The sequence below is a fragment of the Nyctereutes procyonoides genome, unplaced genomic scaffold (genome assembly GCF_905146905.1).
Source record: "Nyctereutes procyonoides isolate TBG_1078 unplaced genomic scaffold, NYPRO_anot_genome, whole genome shotgun sequence".
NCBI lineage: Eukaryota > Metazoa > Chordata > Mammalia > Carnivora > Canidae > Nyctereutes > Nyctereutes procyonoides.
Genome location: NW_026575046.1, coordinates 52,843,414 through 52,864,595, shown reverse-complemented (window position 1 = coordinate 52,864,595; position 21,182 = coordinate 52,843,414). Strand labels below are relative to the sequence as shown.

The 21,182-nt window shown below is 46.5% G+C and overlaps 1 protein-coding gene across 8 annotated transcripts in view; it reads right to left on the bottom strand.

Moving 5' to 3' along the window:
* MCC (MCC regulator of WNT signaling pathway) overlaps positions 1–21,182 on the bottom strand; it is a 324,907-nt gene that overhangs the window by 19,387 nt on the left and 284,338 nt on the right. For 7 of the 8 annotated variants that reach the window (XM_055325155.1, XM_055325148.1, XM_055325154.1 and 4 more), the window contains 3 exons: positions 19,237–19,420; positions 7,538–7,772; positions 68–301 (listed from right to left, as the gene is read on the bottom strand). In XM_055325155.1, the coding sequence (XP_055181130.1) occupies positions 68–301; positions 7,538–7,772; positions 19,237–19,420 (653 nt within the window). The remainder of the gene's footprint in view (positions 1–67; positions 302–7,537; positions 7,773–19,236; positions 19,421–21,182) is intronic. The other variant, XM_055325150.1, reaches the window with a different exon arrangement.

The window sequence follows — 21,182 nt, the reverse complement described above, 5'->3', positions numbered from 1 at the left end:
GGGTGGTGGTGGTGACCAGGTGGGAGGTAAGGGCAGAGGCTGGGGGTCCCCGAGTCCCAGCTCCTACCTTGCCAGGCTTGTCTTTGCCCCCGCTGCTGGTGGAGCTCAGTGAGCGTGTGCGCTGCTCCTTCTGTTCCTCCACTTCGGACTTCAAGTGCTCAATATGTACCAGGTAGGCCTGCTCCTGGGCCTCCCGCGTGCTCAGCTTCAGCTCCAGGGCCTTCTTCTCCTTCTCCAGTAGGTAGAGCTGAGCCTTCAGCTCGGCCATCTCCTCCTGCGGAGCACAGATGCTATGAGGTCCCTGTGCAGTGAGAGCAGAACCACACATGGAAAAGCAGGCACATGGCGAGGGGTCTGAGACTGTGACACACACACCTGCAGTGGGGTTACCACTTCGCAGGTGGGACAAGATGCTGGGGAGGAAGGAGACAAGCAGCTGTCTCTGCCATCTAAAGGACTGATGTGTGGACAAAGCCCTGTGCTCTGTCACTCTTTGGACCAGAACGGAGATAAACAAAGGGGAGCTACAGGCAAGCAGGCTTGGTTCACTGTAAGAGAGAGACTGTTACAACAACCAGAACACACCTCCCCCGCCACTCCTTGCCACCCTCAATGAGCACACCTGTCTCTGTTGGAAACTGGTTTCCCGGCATGTGTAGGCCATGCTCTATCAGTCAAAGAGGTTGGGAAGGGGGATGGTCCACACAATGCTGTGTCTGACCAGCTCCCTTTTGATTCCCATTTCCTTTTTCCTTTTCCATGGGCTCAATCCACATACTCAACCCTCCCCAGTGGCCCCTTGGCACCCCACGGCTGAGCCAGGTGAGTGGGGTGCACCCATAGCAAGGGTATCATCTCAGCTTTTTAATCTACTTCAGGAGGCCCAAATGACATCAATGGAAACAGAGTCCTTCACAGGTGACTGCTCATCAGATAAACTCCTCAAAGGGTCTTAGAGAACTCCAACTAGAGTTTTCTGGGGGCAAGTGAGTAAGAAGTAACACCAAAACTGGAAAATGCTGGCTTGGGACCAGGAGCCAGATAACAATAGCCACCAGCATTTACTGAGCATGTAACACTGTATTAGATGCTTACATCATTTAATTATTCCAACTTGAGGGAGACATTTTTTTTTATTGGAGTTCAATTTGCCAACATATAGAATAACACCCAATGCTCATCCCATCAAGTGCCCCCCTCAGTGCCCATCACCTAGTCACCCCCACCCCCCACCCTCCTCCCCTGCCACCACCCCTAGTTCGTTTCCCAGAGTTAGGAGTCTCTCATGTTCTGTCTCCCTTTCTGATATTCCCCACTCATTTTTTCTCCTTCCCCCTTTATTCCCTTTCACTATGTTTTATATTCCCAAATGAAGGAGACCATATAATGTTTGTCCTTCTCCGATTGACTTATTTCACTCAGCATAATACCCTCCAGTTCCATCCACATCGAAGCAAATGGTGGGTATTTGTCATTTCTAATGGCTGAGGAATATTCCATTGTATACATAGAGCACATCTTCTTTATCCATTCATCTTTTTTTTTTAATATTTTATTTATTTATTCATGAGAGACACAGAGAGAGGCAGAGACACAGGCAGAGGGAGAAGCAAGCTCCATGCAGGAAGCCTGATGTGGGACCTGATCCCGGACTCCAGGATCACACCCTGGGCCAAAGGCAGGCACTAAACCGCTGAGCCACCCAGGGATCCCCTCCATTCATCTTTTGATGGACACCGAGGCTCCTTCCACAGTTTGGCTATTGTGGACATTGCTGCTAGAAACATCGGGATGCAGGTGTCCCGGCGTTTCATTGCATCTGTATCTTTGGGGTAAATCCCCAGCAGTGCAGGTCTATTTTTAACTCTTTGAGGAACCTCCACACAGTTTTCCAGAGTGGCTGCACCAGTTCACATTCCCACCAACAGTGTAAGAGGGTTCCCTTTCTCCACATCCTCTCCAACATTTGTTGTTTCCTGTCTTATTAACTTTCCCCATTCTCACTGGTGAGAGGTGGGATCTCATTGTGGTTTTGATTTGTATTTCCCTGATGGCCAGTGATGGGGAGCATTTTCTCATGTGCTTGTTGGCCATATCTACATCTTCCTCTGTGAGATTTCTCTTCTTTTGCCCATTTCATGATTGGATTGTTTGTTTCTTTGGTGTTGAGTTTAAGAAGTTCTTTACAGATCTTGGAAACTAGCCCTTTATCTGATACGTCATTACCAAATATCTTCTCCCATTCTGTAGGTTGTCTTGTAGTTTTGTTGACTGTTTCTTTTGCTGCACAAAAGCTTCTTATCTTGATGAAGTCCCAATAGTTTATTTTTGCTTTTGTTTCTCTTGCCTTCATGAATGTATCTTGCAAGAAGTTACTGTGGCCAGGTTCCAAAAGGGTGTTGTCTGTGTTCTCCTCTAGGATTTTGATGGAATCTTGTCTCACATTTAGATCTTTCATCCATTTTGAGTTTATCCTTGTGTATGGTGCAAGAGAATGGTCTAGTTTCATTCTTCTGCATGTGGATGTCCAATTTTCCCAGCACCATTTATTGAAGAGACTGTCTTTTTTCCAGTGCATAGTCTTTCCTGCTTTGTCGAATATTAGTTGACCATAGAGTTGAGGGGCCATTTCTGAATTCTCTATTCTGTTCCATTGATCTATGTGTCTGTTTTTGGGCCAGTGCCACACTGTCTTGATGACCGCAGCTTTGTAGTACAACCTGAAATCCAGCATTGTGATGCCCCCAGCTATGGTTTTCTTTTTTAATATTCCCTGGCTATTCGGGGTCTTTTCTGATTCCACACAAATCTTAAGATTATTTGTTCCATCTCTCTGAAGAAAGTCCATGGTATTTTGATAGGGATTGCATTAAACGTGTAAATTGCCCTGGGTAACATTGACATTTTCACAATATTAATTCTTCCAATCCATGAGCATGGAATATTTTTCCATTTGAGGGAGGCATTACGAACATCTCTATACACGGACAGGAAACTGAGGCACGCAGAGGGAAATCCACCTGCCCACTATTACTGCATAAATTGTAAGCCAGGCTATCTGGCTCTTAACCACTAAGCTATTATAGTCCCTCCTCAAGGTGAGCCCATGCATGACTCTGGTCATGTGATTCTACCACTATATGACCAGATCAGTCTTCCCAGCTACCTCTGTGATCTTACTGAGAAAGATGATCTCTTAGGGGCACCTGGGTGGCTCAGCAGTTGAGCGTCTACCTTTGGCTCAGGTCATGATCCCAGGGTTCTGGGATCAAGTCCCGCGTTGGGCTCCCTGCATGGAGCCTGCTTCTTCCTCTGCCTGTGTCTTGGCCTCTCTCTCTCTGTGTCTCTCATGAATAAATAAATAAAATCTTTAAAAAGAATTCTTTCTGATTCACTGCCTTGAGAAGAATTCACCAAGGTCACAGATTCTAGTTAACTCTGAGCTAACCCTTTTGAGATAGTAAGCCACAGGCCTGGTATGTTCTTCTGGATAAGCTAGGCCTGGAGTGTAGATGTTCTCACTCTCCAGTGTAGGGAAATACCTAGAGGGCACCCACTATGACTTGTAATATTCAGATCAGGGCCAGGGGGCAGAGAGGTGATGGCACTGGACATGTAGAAGGCAATGTGCTCAGTGACTACTTAAAAGCAGCACCCAGAACTTCCCTAAAGATGAAATATAAAACTAGAATGAAATGTGTTTCCATATACTGAGGCCTTCTCATCTTTTGCCATCAGAAGCAGGATTCTGAAGTTTCTGGCAACACAGCATACTGAGCTAATGGGAACGTCACACCCAGAACATATAAATGCAAGCTTGAAAGAAGGTAAAATGAATCCATGGGTGCCAGAAATGAAGAAGGAACTCTGCCCAAGAGGAAAAGCAAGGTGGCCACAATACAGGCCAATAGAGTTTCAGATCACTATGAAGGCCTGGGGGCCTGTGCTTTGAGCACCTGTGTTAAGGGCAGGGCAGAGAGCTTGAACAGAGACCCCCTACATGAACCAGGACTCTCAAAGTACTGCGTAGAGTAAAAGGCTAGAAGACTTCCTTTTTGGAGATGTGGTGAGGAAACTTAGCCCTCATGGTCTGGGTGGGAAATGGGAGAAGAGCCTTTTTTAAGGAATCAGAGCCACAAAGCTGTCCTATGTAGATGTGAAGCAGGAATCCTCAGCCAAGAATGTAAAAGAATGCAACTGGTCCTAAAACTCTGAAACCCATGGGTCCCAACAGATCCTTGTACAGAAGCACTCTATAGGCATATCTAAAACCCAGGACCCGTGAGACCCCGTAGAAGACACAATCTCCACTGAAGATGGGCTGGTACATACCCTGCCCCCAAACCACACAAAGAGAAAATGGAAACAAATCACGTGAGATAGAATCAGCATTTGCGAGAATCAGAGAAAACAGATGGAACACTAGAAAATAAATATCTAAAACAAAGAGATGAAGGAGGGTCACCATGGAAAGATAGGATATTCCAAAAAGAAGAGTAGATTTGAAAAGGAATCAAGTAGGTCATCTAGGAATTAAAAGGTGTTTACTAAAGATCATGCACAAGAAGTGAAAAACCCAGAAAACCTGAGTTTCTCAGCAACCATATCCTAGAATGAAATGGTGAAACCCAACAGAATCTGCTGCTAGTGGTTTTGGAATGGGTGCGCACATCCCCTTGAGCATAACGCATAGGGAAGGGAGGGAACTCTGATGTGTATCCTTTAAAAAAACCTCAAAGGAAGGTAAAGAAGCCAGAAGATCAGCATTGGTTGCCTCTGGATCATATTATAGGTTATTTCTCTCCCAGTTTTTTATAATAACTGCTCTTCTATTTTTTAAATTTGAATTAATTTGAGAGATACAGTGAGAGTGAGAGAGAGAGAGAAGAAAAAGGGGAGAGAAAGGAGAGATACTTAAAGCAAGCTCCACACAGTGCAGAGCTCAAAGCAGGGCGCGATCTCATGACCCTGAGATCATGACCTGCGTCAAAATCAAGAGTCAGAAGCTGGGATCCCTGGGTGGCTCAGTGGTTGAGCATCTGCCTTCGGCTCCTGGTATGATCCTAGAGTCCTAGATTGGACTCCCTGCAGGGAGCCTCCTTCTCCCTCTGCCCGTGTCTCTGCCTCTCTCTCTCTCTCTCTCTCTCTCTCTCTCTCTCTCTGCGTGTCCTTTAATGAATACATAAATAAAATCTTAAAAAAAAAAGAGTTGGAAGCTTAATCAACTGAGTCACCCAGGTACCCCATTTCTGCTCTTTTAGACTACTTCCATGAGGTATACACATTTTATTTTCAAATAGCAAAGGGATTATTTTATTCCACCAAAAACGTCTTTCCTGGCCACAGTAACTGGAATTTATCACACACGTTGGCTTGAATATAAAAAGGAAATCCTTTAGTCTTTAGCCAAATGAAACATGATGATTGGAACACAAAACAAGAGGGCAGCTTTACAGCTCAGGCCGCAGTGTGCAAAGGACCACAAACAGGGCTCCTTATTGGGGAAAAAGGCACTGTGATGATGGACCCAATGCCCAGCTCATGGGCAATGAGAGGAGAAATCAGCCAAGGTGGCATAAGGATTCCACAGAGGGAACAGAAGTCAGGTCTGAGCTGAGTGGGTGGGACATGGTAAGCCAGCTCAGAAGCAAAAGGCTGATTCCTAATCTGCTGCCATCATCTGAAGTCTTTCTAGGACTCAGCCAGACTCAACATTGAGCAGCCACCAGGGACAGGAACATATTGAGCAAGTGACCCGAGTGCGTTGGGTTGACCACTGCTGTGGCTCCTCTTTCCTCTCCAGATGTGGGTTAACCAGAGAGGGGGTGCCAGTCTCCCAGAGACAGTGCTGGTTCCAGTAGGAGACACCAGTTACCAGCTATTAATTCAGCACTTCCTTGACCACCTGGCCCAACAGACCTGCCTCTGGTCTCCTCAGCTGGGTTCTGTCCCTGAGAGCTCCTCCCTCATGTCTCAACACCTGGCAGCCAGAGACACTGCACAATCCAAGACTGAGCAAATCAGGCCTTTGTGCACAGGAGAGTGGGATTTGGAGAGCAGGTTTGGGAACATGGCTCCCAGCTCTCCCTCCCCAAGCTAGCAGGCCGGGCTGCAGGAGCAGCCCTTCCAAGTGCCCACCTCTGCCACAGTCCTGCTGAGAGCTGCTCACAGCCCTACAGGATCATGCTCCTGGCGAGTAGTTATTCTGTTTCCACTTCACCTGGGTACACAATACAATACACTCGGATCTCAACTTCCTGGAGTTCTTGCAGACGCCACAGGTTAAGGATGGTCCTCTGACACTGCCTTCACTTCACTTCACCTACCAGCCACGAGCAGTGGGGGGGGTCCCCAGGCCACTTGCACTTCTCACCAACTCAGGGGCTTGCACAACTTACTCAGGACCAAAAGCTTGCTAGACTCAGGAAAGCATGTAACAAAGACGACAGTTTTACCGCGGGGCGTGCGCACAGGGGTGCCTGGAAGAGTGCTGAAAGCAGATCTTTTTTGAGCCTTGGTGTCCAGGGCTTTTACTTTCATGACTGGCCACAGCTGGTTAAATCACTGGCCACACAGAGGAACTCAATCTGAAGCGTTCCTCCCCTCCCTGGAGGTCAAGGTGCTCAAAGTCCAATCCTATAATCACACACTGGATCCTTCCAGTGACAACTCTTGTGCTGCCGCTTTCAGGGGTCCCCCCAGATGTGGCCTCATTAGCACAATAAAGACACTGCTTTCACTCAGGAAATGACAAGGGTTTTGGAAGCTCTCAGCAGAAGTGGGGAACACTACCAGATATATTCTTCATCACACCACAGCTGTCTTCTAAGCAGGCACTCAGCAGAGTAGGGCTGAGGCCTCGGCAACCCCTGGCCAGAAACATGCAAGGTGTGTCTTGCTGAAGGGATGGGCACCAGCTTTCCCAAAGCTCCCCCTGCTTTACAGATGCCAACAGAGAACTGAGCAGGCTGGGTGGACAGCCCAGGGTCTTGTGAGGAAGCACCGATGTGAACAGCACTGGCATCCCTCACCGGAGGGTGTCATGATCCAGGCGGGTTCCATGAGGCACGGAAGGACAAGGGTGTCAGTAAACCGGGACTCTGCTCCAAGTTCTGCACCTGCCCTCGTCCTGTCCTCCCCTACTCCACGTGAATGTCAGCATTAACCCAAGAAGCACCATCAGCTGCTGGAGATTAGAGGTCCTTTTACAAGAACAGAGGCTGCTCCAGCCTGTAGGGATCTGATCTGAGACTGTGGTGTCCCAAAGCTGAGCTGAGACACCCTGAGGCATTCTCCAGAGTGCAACTGACCCCCTCTGGGGTTGTGTCCAGTCCAGGGGACCCCAGATACACTGAAAGCCATCCTGTCTACAAAATGCAGCTCTGGCTGTCCTCCAGGGGGAAGTGACTGAACCCGGACCAGGTTGATTTGTCATCTTTGCTGACCTGCTTTTTGAGGGTCCTTTCCCTATCTCCTCCTGATGACATCACAGCACATGCACTCAGGGCTCCACTGTCCCCCCGCCCCGCCATGGTACCTTCATGGCCATCAGCTCTTGCATCAGCACAGCATTTTCCAGGTCCAGACGCTGGCTGTCCCCCCGGGGCTTAACGTCATAGCTGAGGGGATCGATGTGGATACTCTCTAGCTCCAGCATGGTCAGCTTGACCGCCGCCCTGTCGTTCTTGAGCTGCTGGATGTAATCCTTCAGCCTCTGCTCATCTTCTTTAGTAAACTCGGTGTCACAGCTACTGGCTGTGGAGCTAGTTGTGCTGAGGAGACAGAAGAAAATAACCTGTCACGTTTCCCAGCCACAGCAAACATGTCTTCTTCCTGACTCTTCTCCATAGTCTATCTCCCCAATAGTGTTTGATGGTAATCCCCCCATCCCCACACCTCCAAAAAAAGGGCATTCTTCATGGCATGGTACATTGATACCACATTTTAGGAGAGAAATAAGTCTGAAGAACAACAGAAATGCTTGGAACCTCCTTCAACACAACACATGGACTCTAAAAATGAATTCTAAGGAAATAATTCCATAGAAGCACCAAGATACAAAATGTTTTGTGGCATGGAAGATTTAGTTAATTATGGTACATTCCAAAAGATGGGACATTATATGGATATTACAGAAATAATTATGACATGGTAGAAGTATTTAAAGTGGAGAAATAGGATAAAAGTAGTATCTGATTAAAAAATAGGTGTACATGTAGACAGACTTAAAAAAGAGGATACATTAGGGAACAAAGTTGAATAACACAATACCTATGGTGTGATCTATAGATGTGTGTGTGTACATCTACCCACTGGTACACTTTACTCCTTCCTGGGGCAGGAGCTGGAAGGTGCAGTGGGAAGAGGTGTACTGTGAAACAAACCCCCACCTGTGTATATTGCTACTGTGACAACTTAGAAAGCAGGACTCCCCCACCTCCATGCCATTCCTCCTGTATCACGGCTGAATGTAACGTCCACCACAGGGACTGAGGCTCACCCAAGGGGCCCTTAGAGGCCCGTGCTGAATGGTGATAGCTGCTAGATCTGAGGAGTACCTAGCATGAACCCTGAGAACATGGCAGCCCATGAAAGTTTCTGTGGGACCCAGGCCATCATGCCAGGGGGACACCACAGGAAAACCAAGGCTCTGGCTCTTAAGAGGGCTCTGGCTTTTTCTGGCAATGGGCAGCCTGCTCCCACTGGCTTGGAATGAGGCACTACACCCAATCAGTCCTCGTGCATCTGAAACCAGTGTGGGTCTACAGTTTTTGTGGACCTATACCAGACCGGCCTATACTTGATGTAGCCCTCGGGGCTCTGGCCTTGAAAGATGGGAGAAAAACAAGCAGGGGCTCATTTAACTCTCATCAAAACCGGCCAGGTTGGCATTATCAATACTGTCATTACAGATTTGGCGACTGAGGCTCAGAGACGTTAGGTAGCTTGCCTGGTCATGAGGCTGGACACTGGTACACCTGGACTTGGGCCACGGTCTTCTCATTCCTCAGCCCCACCCTTCCAAGATTCTCATTGCTAGAAGCTATGCCAGGAGCAAGGAGTGGTCTCCATTGGCTGCTGGCTGCCAGAGGCCCAGGCCTTCCCTCCTTCCCTCATCCTGAAAGAGGTAACAGGCCTGGGACTCCAATTCAGTAGATGCAATTGCCCCATCACCTAGGTGTGACCAAGGACCATTCCACTCTTATGTGTGATGCATTATCTAGAAGATAAGGGTTTTTGTGGAGACAAGGGTGAGGAGACGTGATGAGCTGGAGCTCTACCACTTAGCTGGCTATGCACAGAAGGAAGACAATATCCTAGGACTCGGGTGATCGTTAAGTCAGAGAACGCCTGCTAGGACTGGAAGCTCCCGAGTACCACAGACTCTTTGGGGTTGCTCTCTCACCCCACCTTCTTTACGCCATCAGGACAGGTAGGATGTATCTTACAGGGGAAGGGTGCAAGATCAGCCTGACCCAACATATACCTCCTTACAGGTGCTGATGGTTCATTTCATGTGGCCACTGGGCTGGGCTATAGTGTCCAGGTGCTTGGCCAAACACCCATCTAGATGTCACTGTGAAGGTATTTTTTTTAAAGATGTCATTAACATTTAATTGATTGATTTGAAAGAGAGAGAGTGAGTGTAGTGGGATGGGCAGAGGAAGAGGGAGAGAGAATCTTGAGCAGACTCCTTGCTGAGCACAGAGCCCAAATTGGGCTTGATCCCATGACCCAGAGATCAGATCATGACCTGGATGCTCAACCAACTGAGCCATCTAGGCACCCCTAGATGTGATTACATTTAAAACAGACTGAGTAAAGCAGACTACCTTGCAAGATGTAGATGGGTCTCATCCAATCAGCCTTAAGAGAAAACACTGAGGTCCCCCAAGAAAGTAATCCTGCCTCCAGACAGCCTTCAGATTCAACACTGCTACATCAAGTCTTCCTTGGGTCTCCAGCCAGTGTGCCTGACTTGTAGCTTTAGGACATGCCAGTCCCCATAATCATATGAGCCAATTTCTTAAAATTAATCCATCTCTCTTTTCATATACATATAATAACCTTATTGGTCCTGTTTCTCTGAAGAACCCTAACATAGAGGTGCTACCTTTACCTGTAACCCAAGCATCTTCTTCACTTTGTAGATTTTTTAAAAAAGATTTAATTTTATTATTTATTCATGAGAGAGACACACACACACAGAGGCAGAGACACAGGCAGAGGGAGAAGCAGGCACCATGCATGGAGCCCGACGCAGGACTGGATCCCAGGTCCCCAGGATCAGGCCCTGGGCCAAAGGCAGCACTAAATCGCTGAGCCACCTGGGCTGCCCTCCACTTTGTAGATTTACAGGTAGCATGACTCAATCTCCCTGTGCCCATTTCCTTATCTGTAAAATGTAAAGTGTTTAGAACAGTGAATAGCATATAGTAAGCACTCAATCAATGTAGCTATCATTCATGTAAGTAATCTTAGAGTACCACTATGGGGTACTCTTCTAGGAACTAGAAAAATCTCCTCTCATGGAACTCATATTCTAATATGGGAGACAAACAAGTAAGATACACCAAACCTCAGACAGTGAGAAGTCATGGAGAAAAATGAAGTTATGGGGAGCACAACGAGAAGATGGGATTATTCTTTGCAACAGAGTTGTAGGGAGAGCCTGCATGATAAAGTTACATAAAGTAGACCTAAGGATAAAGTAGACCTAAAGAACATAAGAAACGGAGCTGTGTGGATATTTGGAGGAAGAGTGATCCAGGCAGAGGACACAGTGAATGCAAAGGCCCTGGGGCAGTGAGTGTGGCCAGCATATATGAGATTGCGGCTGAGCTGGAGGCAGTTCAGGGAGAGGGAAGAGGAGAGCTGGTCAGAGAGGAGGGTGTGTGTGTGGGAGAGGGGGGCACGGTGCCGAGTCATGTCAGGTTTATAAGGGCTGTGTCTTTTTCTCTAGAATTAAAATGGAAGCCACTAGAGGGTTTGTAACAGAGGGGTGATGTGATCTGCCTTACATCTTAATAGGATCCCTCTGGCCACTGGACTGAGGAGAGATGAAGGGAGGCAAGGGCAGAGGCAAGGAGATCAATTCTGGGCTGTTGCAACAATCTCGGGAAGAGACGGTAGAAGCTGGAAGGGCAGGAATGAGGATAAAATTATTACTGTCAATCACCATCACTGTGTTTCCTTAAGTTGCATTTTAAAAAAGACAAGAAGGGAGAAGCAGCAACACCCTCTGGCTGGAACACTGCAGGTGCCAATTTCATAAAGAAATTAAGCAACTGGAGAGAAACAAATGAGCTAACAGTAGCCCCAGCAGAGGGCGCTGGGGAAGCCAGGGGGACTTCTGAATGGGAGGGATTTCTCCCAGGGAGGAAACTGAGTTTCTCCCTCTGAATCTCTACACTGGGCAGTAAAGACCTACCTGCCCCCAGCTTGGTGCTAGGCATGCCTTGGACAAAATCATTCAAGTAGGACTCAGCACTCACCTTCATGGATCGTCAACACAGATATGGAGGGACAGACATCTAAATGTCCCACAGACAAATGAGCAACAAAATGAAAGCAAACTGAAGTGGCGGCATTGTTCTCACAACATTCCACAGGGCTGAGTGTGGAGCTGTGCTCACAGGGGTGGCATGTTTGGACAGCATGGTGCTGGGAAACATCAGTACTTCTCTCCCAGTAAGCTAGGAGGAGGCTTCAGGTATGAAATCGTTTCCTGTGAAGCTGGGACTCTGGACCAGAGGTTCACTTTACAAACCTTGTCCTTCCTTATGTTAAAAATTATTTTGAAAAATTTTAAACATAGAGAAAAACACTGAGATTAACCAATTCCTATGACCTACCACCCAGATGAGTCTTTGGTCTTATTTTCTTTGGACTACTTTTTTTTTTTTTTTAAAGAAATAGAACACTTATAGTTGAGGAATCCTTTGTTCTCTTTTACTTAAAAAGAAATTTCTAAATTCAAAGAGCACTAGAAGCTAGAGCTCTGTAATTATTCTGCATGCACTAAAACGATTCTATTTGGGCAGATTTTCCAGTTAGCAGGACTGGTGTACCCCAGTGGCTGTCAAAGAGTAGTTGCTGGGCTAGCCATAGCAGCATCACCTGGGACTTGTTAGGAATGCACACTCTTAGGCCCACCCCCAAGACCCTAGAAAGGGAAACTCTAGCAATGGAGCCCAGCAATCTACATTTTAATGTACCCTCTCTATCATTCTGAGGCATAGCCAAGTTTGAGAATAACTGGTCTACCCCTTAAGTCAGGTGGGCATTTGCATGGTAGCCTGTGGGGTAACGGGACATGACTCCACCCAAATTCTCTAGGGAGAATCCATACACTCTTGGGCTGATCTGGTGGGTGCCAGTGATTATGAGCAGATCTCTGACATCAGATAGACCTGAGTAAATGTTCTTCCTCTGTCACTGCCTAGCTTTATGATCCCAAGCAAATGATCCAACCTTCCCAGGCTGCGGTAAAGTGAGAGTACGGACAGTTCCCATATCATCAGGCTGTTGGAAGGGAGATGATGGGTCCTGAAGCAGGCAGGTCCAGATAGTGCAGTAGTACTCATTCTAGGGGAGTTGGAGAAACAGCCGTGGCCACATCCTGCACCTCCCTGCACAGACTCAGGGACTTTTTTTAGGGATGACAGCCACCCAGCAGGTCATGCAGAATACCCTGGGGCTGAGGGAGAAGCAATATACCAAGTATTCCATGAAACCTGAGAAACCACCTAGAGTGGTCTAGGAAGCACCAAGACAGATGGGCAGAGGCTGACAGGCTTTGGGGTGTTCTGGATCCCCAAGGGTTTAGGGCCTGAATCCTGGCCAGGTGGGGAAGGCCTAAATTTTCACCATCTCTACCATAGGTTTAGTTTTCAAAAAAGAAGAAAAGGAAAAAGATCTCCTGCCCTTGATGTACCCTTGTGGGAAGCTGAAGCCCTCTAAAATGCTCTAGGAAGTTTGATTTCCAGATATGCACTGCATCAACATAGCCCCTCTGGCTTTGCTTCCTCCCTTCCGGGAGGCCAGTGGGAAAGTTAATAATTCTGCTTTGTGCTATAATGTTCCACTGTGGAATATGATTGTGTGACAGTGTGAAAGGCAGGGAAGCTGCCAGCCTCTCCCCTGCCTCCTGCAGACAAAAGCACTGAGAGTCTTCTGAGGGCATGCCACTGGCTTCTGGGCCCGGGTTAGGTCATCCATTAGCTCTCCCAGCTTGGAACGCTGGATGGTTCTGGCTGTCAAGGGGGAATGAATCACTGTCCACCAAGACCAGGTTACTCCTCATCTCCAGGCTGGGAGGCCTGTTCTCTGGGAGGTGTTTCAGGGAGAGCTGAAGGTAGAAAGCCCTAGCTCACCTCAGAATGGCAGAAGAGCACATTTTTGCATTCTGCTCTGTTTTTCCAATAAGCAGGGCCAGGTCACATGGGTTTCTCCTTTCTGGGATGCTCTGCTGGAGCCCTGTCCTGCTGGCTTTGCTCCACATCTATGAGTTTGCCAGCAATCTTCTGGCATACTGCATGTGGGGTGGCCTAGAGCCAGGGGAGTGTGAGTGCTAGCAGCCTAGGACACCCTACCCTTCCACCTGCCCTGGCCACTATGGGACATGGAATCGGGTTTAGTTAAGCAGCTTTGGATTTCAAACATCCAGTCTCTTTTCCCCTTTCTTCATGTCCCAGCCTCATCCTCAAGACAACTCCCCATCCTGCTTTTTAGAAGAAGAACCCATTTTTCTTCAGCCTCCTCATCTTGCCATGGCAAAAAGCTAGAATGGCATTTCATTTCTTTGCCACAAAAACCAGAAATTGATTTTTCCCTACATTTTTATCAATGTCTTACCTGGTCCCCATTAAGATCTCATTTCCACCAAGAGGCAGCTCATTTTCAGAAGGGAAATGCCATTAGGCTGGCTTTCTGTTTTTGCTAAGCATTTTAAATTTATTTGAAGGAGGGGGTCAGCCACTCCTAAGTGCCCGCATTCCTCAGAGAAGATGGGCCTTGTCAACTGCCTACATCTTGTAGTGCTGTGTAGCAATGTACCTCCCCACCCTCTCTGACAACTCTTCATCTCAAAGGACTAAAAACCCCTAAACACAATCCTAACCTTTTATGCCTATATTCTCTCAGATGGCTCTCAGAATTCTCTAGGTTAAGTGAAGAAAAATTATCTAACAAAATATAGGTATGGGAAAATCCAGTGCCAGATAACTGAAGTCCTCAAAACCTGTCTGGTTCAAGAAAGGTCCCAAGAACTTAGTTGAAAGTGGAAGTCAAAATGAGAAACAGATTCTATTTCTACAGCCATTTTTAAAGGTCTCCTGATAACAGTGTTGAAAATGTGACATCTCCAAACCCAATGTTACCCTTTTCCTCATTCAGTCACCAGTAACACACCAAGACAGACACTCTCTAAGCCTAACAGCTATACTGTGGCTAACAATTTCTCAGGCATTAGAAAAATCAAACATCATAATGATTTTCAATATCACTAATAATTAGGAGGCGGAAAGTATTAAAAAGGGTATTTTTTGCCCAGAGATCAGCCAAATTGAAAAAACGGACACTACCCAGTTTTAGCAAGGGTGTGGAGGAAGAGGATGATAATTCGATCATTTATGGAGGGCTATTTGACAACGGAAACAATCATTTTTGAGCAGCAAATTGTTTCTTTGAATTGGTCCCACAGAAATTTTTCAAGACACACTGGTGTGAGGTCAAGGACAGTGGCTCTCACTGAGGGGGGCACTTGACGGGATGAGCACTGGGTGTTACTCTATATGTTGGCAAATTGAACACCAATAAAAAATAAATTTCTTATTAAAAAAAAAAAAAGACAGTTGCTCTAATGGTTAATAGTGGAAAAACTGGGTAGAAATGTCCAAAAAGAGGAAGCTGTTTAAAATATATGATGGAAAAAATAAAATAAAATACATGATGGACTGTCTTCCAATATGAGTGGGCAGCTACTGACACATATGAATACTGCATGGAAAAAAAAATGTAATGCTAAGGGGAAAAGAAGGTTTTAGGAGTCCACATAGTAGGATTCTCAGGAGACTAAAAATTAGATATAATCATGTTTTTAAAGATGCCTGCCATTGGCCTGCCAGATTCACACCTTCCATCTTCTTCTGGGACCTAACCCCTCTCCTCTCCATCTGTGTGGCTCCTGTGGGGGCTGTCATGGCCACAGATGACAGGGGTAGGGCTTGAACCTAGCTGGCAAGATGTCCCTTATTTGAATTTTTTTTTTTTTACTTGACACCAGTGAAACCAGTCAGCCTTGGGTACAAATGCAGGTGTTATGCTGGCTTTCTGTCATCTGGGGAGCCTGCCCGCAGCAGGGAGATGAAAGCCACATGTGGGGAGTGCACAGGCTGGATGTGGCCTGGCTATGCTCAGATAGATGCCTGCTTCCAAGACTGCTCGGGCTTCCTGTAGCTCTCTGCCTCCAGCTGGGTATCCAGCTCCTGTGTGTGGAATATCCTTCCAGCACAGCCCTTTTCTGTTTAAGCTATTAGAGTATCATTCTGTCATTTCCAGCCAAGGATCTTAACAAAGGAAAAAATGGGCACGTAAATCTGTGGAAATATACCCTGATCTGTTTGCAGTGTTCTTTCCAGTGAGGGTCCTAGCATGGAGAATTTGATATAATGCTTAGATTTTCATTATTTAGTTTTACAATGATCATGTAATTCTTTTGAAATCAAGAAGTCTAAAAAAAAAAAAAAAGCCTTTCAGGTCTCTACCTAGTTTTCATAGAGCCTAAAAGATAAATGACAAGGACATTTGAGCAGCAGGCCCGAGCACCATGCTGTCATGTTGGAGAATGCATCTGAGTTGGACTTTAGAATTTACTAGTGCCTCTATAAGCATTAGTCCCAAGGGCCTTGGATGGACTCTCCTGATACTTGGGATGAGAAAGCAACTCCCTTCTTCAGAGGGACATGAAGATATGAAGATTACGGTTACAACAGCCACATCTGGTCTCTCACTCACAGAAGCTTGCTGATGGTGGTCCTATTAGAATAGGATGGCCATTCTAATCCCATCCATCCTTCCACTGTCATCAGCCCTCCCTTCTGCTCCAGTGAGACTCCACCTAAGAAGACTTAGTCACCAGCCTAGAAGGTGAAAAGTGAGCATCTTGAGTGCCATTGCCCTTAATCCAGTTAGGGGGTCAGCCAGGTAGAACCCTGACTCCTGGAAAGTGCCCAGCAGCTCACCTGCTAGGCTGCAATCACCAGACTCCCACAGCTCACCGTGATCCCCACCCAACAGCAGGGCAAAGGCACGGGCTCTAGTCCCCATTAGGGCAGTCCTGCTGAGGCTTATCTTGTCTTTGGCCACGTGTCCTTTTGTAGATTTAGATCAATGATAGTGCTTCCATGGAATGAACTGAAATTGTGACCCTTGACAGGAAGGGTGGGCTTGATTAAGGATTCCCTATTCCCACCTCAGCAATTTAGTCCATGGGCTCCTCTGTTGTGAGATGCTAATAAAGCTATCCAAGCCATCAACATTACCTAGTTACTCTGTCCATTAAGACACTTATAACCCCTGAGGAGGCTGTGGCTGTGTTTTTCAAAAGAGAAACATCAGTGTCTCTGGGCTCCTGTCAACAGTCAGCTGATAGGCTGGCTACCTTTTTTTTTTTTAATTTTTATTTATTTATCATAGTCACACAGAGAGAGAGGCAGAGACACAGGCAGAGGGAGAAGCAGGCTCCATGCACCGGGAGCCCGACGTGGGATTCGATCCCGGGTCTCCAGGATCGCACCCTGGGCCAAAGGCAGGCGCTAAACCGCTGCGCCACCCAGGGATCCCCTACCATTTTTATTCTCCTTGCTGGTAACTGCTCTTCTGCTGCTCCTTTCCCCAAACCACGACCCTCCTGTCATCAGGAGCTGTCCATCTGCTGCCAGGAAGGCATCTGGAAACTAGACATTCAGCATTCCTTTCCTGAGACCTTGAGGAATAGCTAACTGTCACCTATGATTGGAATTCTCTGTGCCAGTTGGTGACGGTGGGAGGAATGGAGCCCTGTAAAGCTCCAACACAGAAAACTCCATTTCTCTCTCCCATAAACTTGACATGGGGGAATATCTAAGCTGGAAAGGCAAGATTTCCATACAAAATTAGTCATTATAATCATTAAAAGGGTTAGTGGTTTGGGACTTTTTTTCAGAGCTCACATGTCACATAAAGTAGTCTGGTTGTGTCAGGACCAAAAAATGTGGAGTGCCACACGAATGGCCTGTGTGTGGTTCTTTTGTGCCCACCCTGGCTGCTCTGACTTGGGTGGAAGTGTAAAAGTGAATTTTTAAGGACAACTGGGTGAAATGTGAGCAAAAGTCCTCTGTACTTGGATTGGAAGACGTATTTGAGATTGACATTAATTCAAGGGGGGGCCATTCTTTCATGAGGTCATCCTTGAAAATAAAGACCAGGTCTTAAATTGATCTCAAGCTGTATTAATATATCACCAAAAATTAAATTCCTCTAAGAAAATGGTCTCTGAATCAAGGCTCATCTATAATGTTAAAGTATTTCTAACAAATGTTCAAGACCAGAATCTCCACTAAATGGATGGTGAGAGTTCTTATTTTTGACAGACTCCAAACTTGTCTCTGATTTGGTTTAAAACAAAATTATTTTGGGGATGGGGAGGTGTGAGCAAAAGATCCATAACACGCTCCTTATAAGCTACTGTAACAGCATATATTCCCTGTCAACTTGCTTCTCATGTTAACCAGTTCAACAGAACAGTATCTCTGATAGCACGAGGACTGCGTTTCTACTCTAAATGAACAAGGAAATTATAGATCATACACATCTGGAAAAGTCATTAAGAAGAGCCTCTGCTTTCTGTGGTTAAGCAGAAGAATGTGTTTTTAAAAAGAAAATAAATTATGATCGGTGTTTCACTGAAGAGGACGACTGGTGCATGGGAGTCAAAAGGAAATAACTCCCTTGAGTTTGTGAGCACCTGGACAACTATGTTATTGGGAATAGCCACTCTCCTGAGGCCCCAGGTCCAGGACAGGTAAATGGATGCATTTAGGCAGATGGCTGGGTCCTGCCAGCGGGAAGAGAGATGAGAACATAATGTTGCCTTCAGGCACCAAGGAAACATCAGTATTTCCCCATTGGCTCTTAAGATTTAATCCGGCCTTATGTGGGTCTTGCCACTTGATCTGCAAGTAGACAACTGTTTTTTAACATCATGATATCCAACTTGGTATAGTAGACAGAGTAATGTGCTTGGTGCCAAAGTCCCAAGTCTCAGTTCTGATTTCCCTGTATTAGCCAAGAGACCTTACCAGCCAAGCCACTTACAGACTTCTGAGCCAATGCTTTCTCTCCTGTGCAAATGGGGTAAGTCACCCTTCCTGTCTTTTATGACTGGGCTACCATAGGAGAATCTTTAACAAAGTACTTTCTAGACTGAGAATTGATATATGAAGGGAAGGCATTCATGGTTTTAGGGCTTCGATGGTAAGAAATAGGTCACTAGGAAAGGCTTCATTCTGAACCCCTACTCCCTTCTGAAAGAATCCAACAGCTTCAGCAAATTATGCTTAGCAAGATCTTCACTACTTTCTCCCCCATGTTTTTCATGTACCCACTTCAGATTCACAGACACAGAACTTGAACTCCGGTTCATCACTGAGTGTCTGCTAAGTACCTGCTATGAATTTGGTATCACTCTGCAAAGCACAAGAGGCAGGAAAAGAAGAGGGTACTGTCCAAGCACAGCTTACAAAGGACAGAGGCTGGAGAAGAAGAGGGGAGACAACGGAGCCTGGGAACAGGATGCAGCGTGGGTCATGGGTACGTAGGGATCGTTGGCAGGAAATGGGCCTTAAGCTCCCCCAAATACTCTTGGAAATCAAGGACTATGTAGAAATGGAGAATAAAATAAAATGGCAGAGAGCATCAGACAGAAAGGTAGGTTTGGGTTTCACCTTCAGGTTCCACTTTCTTGAGCAAATCTCCCCTTCTCTGGACTGTGGTTCCCGCCCTGGCCACAGAAGACCCTGTCCGGCTCTCCCAGGCCGATTCCCTGACTCCTTGGAGCAAGCTGCAAGCACAGGGGGAGCTCGGTCCTCATCCAAGCCTCACAGTCTCTGACAGCTGGGTCACCACACACCGAGCCTAGTGAGCAGATCACACATGGATGCACAACCACCTCACAGCAGAAGGGCTGAGAATTACCTGGTGTGGCTGTTGGAGGAGAGGCTTTCCCAGGGCTGCACGCTGCAGCCAGCCACGGCAAAGGCGCCCCCACAGCTGCCATCCAGCTTCGTGAGCAGGGCCTTGGCAGCATTCTCAGCGGTCTTCCGACAGTCGTGCGCGCACTTGAGCATCTGAGTGATGTTTTCATCCCCTGACTGGTCTCCTACATTGCAAAGAAACCAAAGGATGAATCCACACAAACCGACATGGGACAAGTGTGACAGCGAGTTTGGCTCATCGGTTCCTAGTTGCTCAGGGCAGAGGTGGCCTGGGGGAGAGAAACTACTGGTGGGTGGCCAACAAAGAGATACAGTGCTGGGCTGGGCGCCCTCACATAGAAACTGTACTTAGCAAGGCCCGTCTGCTCTGAGCTCACTGTCCTCATCAATGAAGGATTGGCTAACATAATCTCTGAGGTCTGTCTCTAGCTCTAACAGGTCTGTCTCTAGCTCTAACTAGCTCCAACAACTCAGTTGCCATCTACCACAGGGCCATTTTTTTCCTGTGTTGGCACTTCCTGGTGAATGAGGCCCAAACTATGCCTCCATACGACCAGGGCTTTGCTCAGAGCTTTGTGTAGGCAAGAGAAACAAACCTAATAGCTAAAATGAGAACTTTTGATTGGCAGTGTATTCTCTGTACCAGTGCTAACCCCCGACTTTTCTCTCTCTGTTCAGGCACTGGCAAGCCCAAATGTGCCCAGGAGTCAGGTCACTGGGCTGGGGCAAGACCTGAGGAGTGGTGGGCCAGAGAGTGAATTCCCTGCCTAAAACGTTCTCATTCTTGTGGTGGCCAAATAAATCACCAGTCTGCAACCTCTTCCACCTAATCCCTAGCCTTCCAAGTATTTTCAAATGAAACTATATGCCAAAGCATAAGATACAAAAGTGGTAAATGCAGAACCAGTTGAAATGAACAGGGGTGGGGTGAAGGGTCACACGTTCAGTTTCCCCACCATCCTCCAAGCCCATGGCTGGGGCCCAACTCAAAGACATTCCTCCAGCTTTCCAGGGCACAGTTTCAAAACCACTGGTCTCAGGGCAGAGGTGGCCTGGGGAGAGATTTTCAAATCATCTAGAATGAATGTAATGAGTGCCTATGTAGTCAACAAGAGACAGAAAAAAGCACCATGGCTGGTACTGTGGGTAAGTGTCCTGGGCTAGTACTTGGTCTGCTGTGCAACTATATGGCCCACTGGAGCAGAATGGCAAGTCAATTGCTGCTGTCAGCAGAGTGGAAGGGCAATTTAATAGAGAACTGCTCAAGGTAAGCCAGCTCACAGCTTTACAGAGTGAGGAAGAGCTATGGGTGCATATGTCCTGTAGGCTTCCTTGGACACCCCCTTCTTGGCCATTTCCCTGAAAACTTTCATGTGTTTCTTCTTTCCACAAATGAGATATTTTACATATATCTCACTAACTGACTGCTCTTTGAATTCTGTTCTGAAGCAGGCATGACATTACTGACTGGCTCATTTCATAAATATATCATGAGCTACCCGGGATTATGTTAATACAAAGCATTTCATTATTGATTTTAAGCATTTTAAATGCAGATTTATGTAAGCCCTTCCAGCTCCTACCAAGTAACTGTGCCAAGCAGAGACAAGCCTAAAAAAAGGTACTTTTCCAGGACAGAATGGTTTAAAGACATCTGATGGTACAAACTGGAAATAAGAGGATTGATTTTTCTTCCCTTTAATTGATCGTTTTCCTTAATACACATATTAAAAAAAAAAACTTGACAGCAGGCCAAGATCATTTTAGGATCTGTTTAATATGAGGTATAAAGTTTTATGGTTTAGTGAAAAGACCCTGAAAAATGAGGTTTCTAATGGAAATGCTGGCAGAGTTTCTACTTCTGGGCTGGGATGTTAATGCTATTAGAAAAAAAAAAAGAAAGAAAGAAAAAAGAAGAGAGAAGAG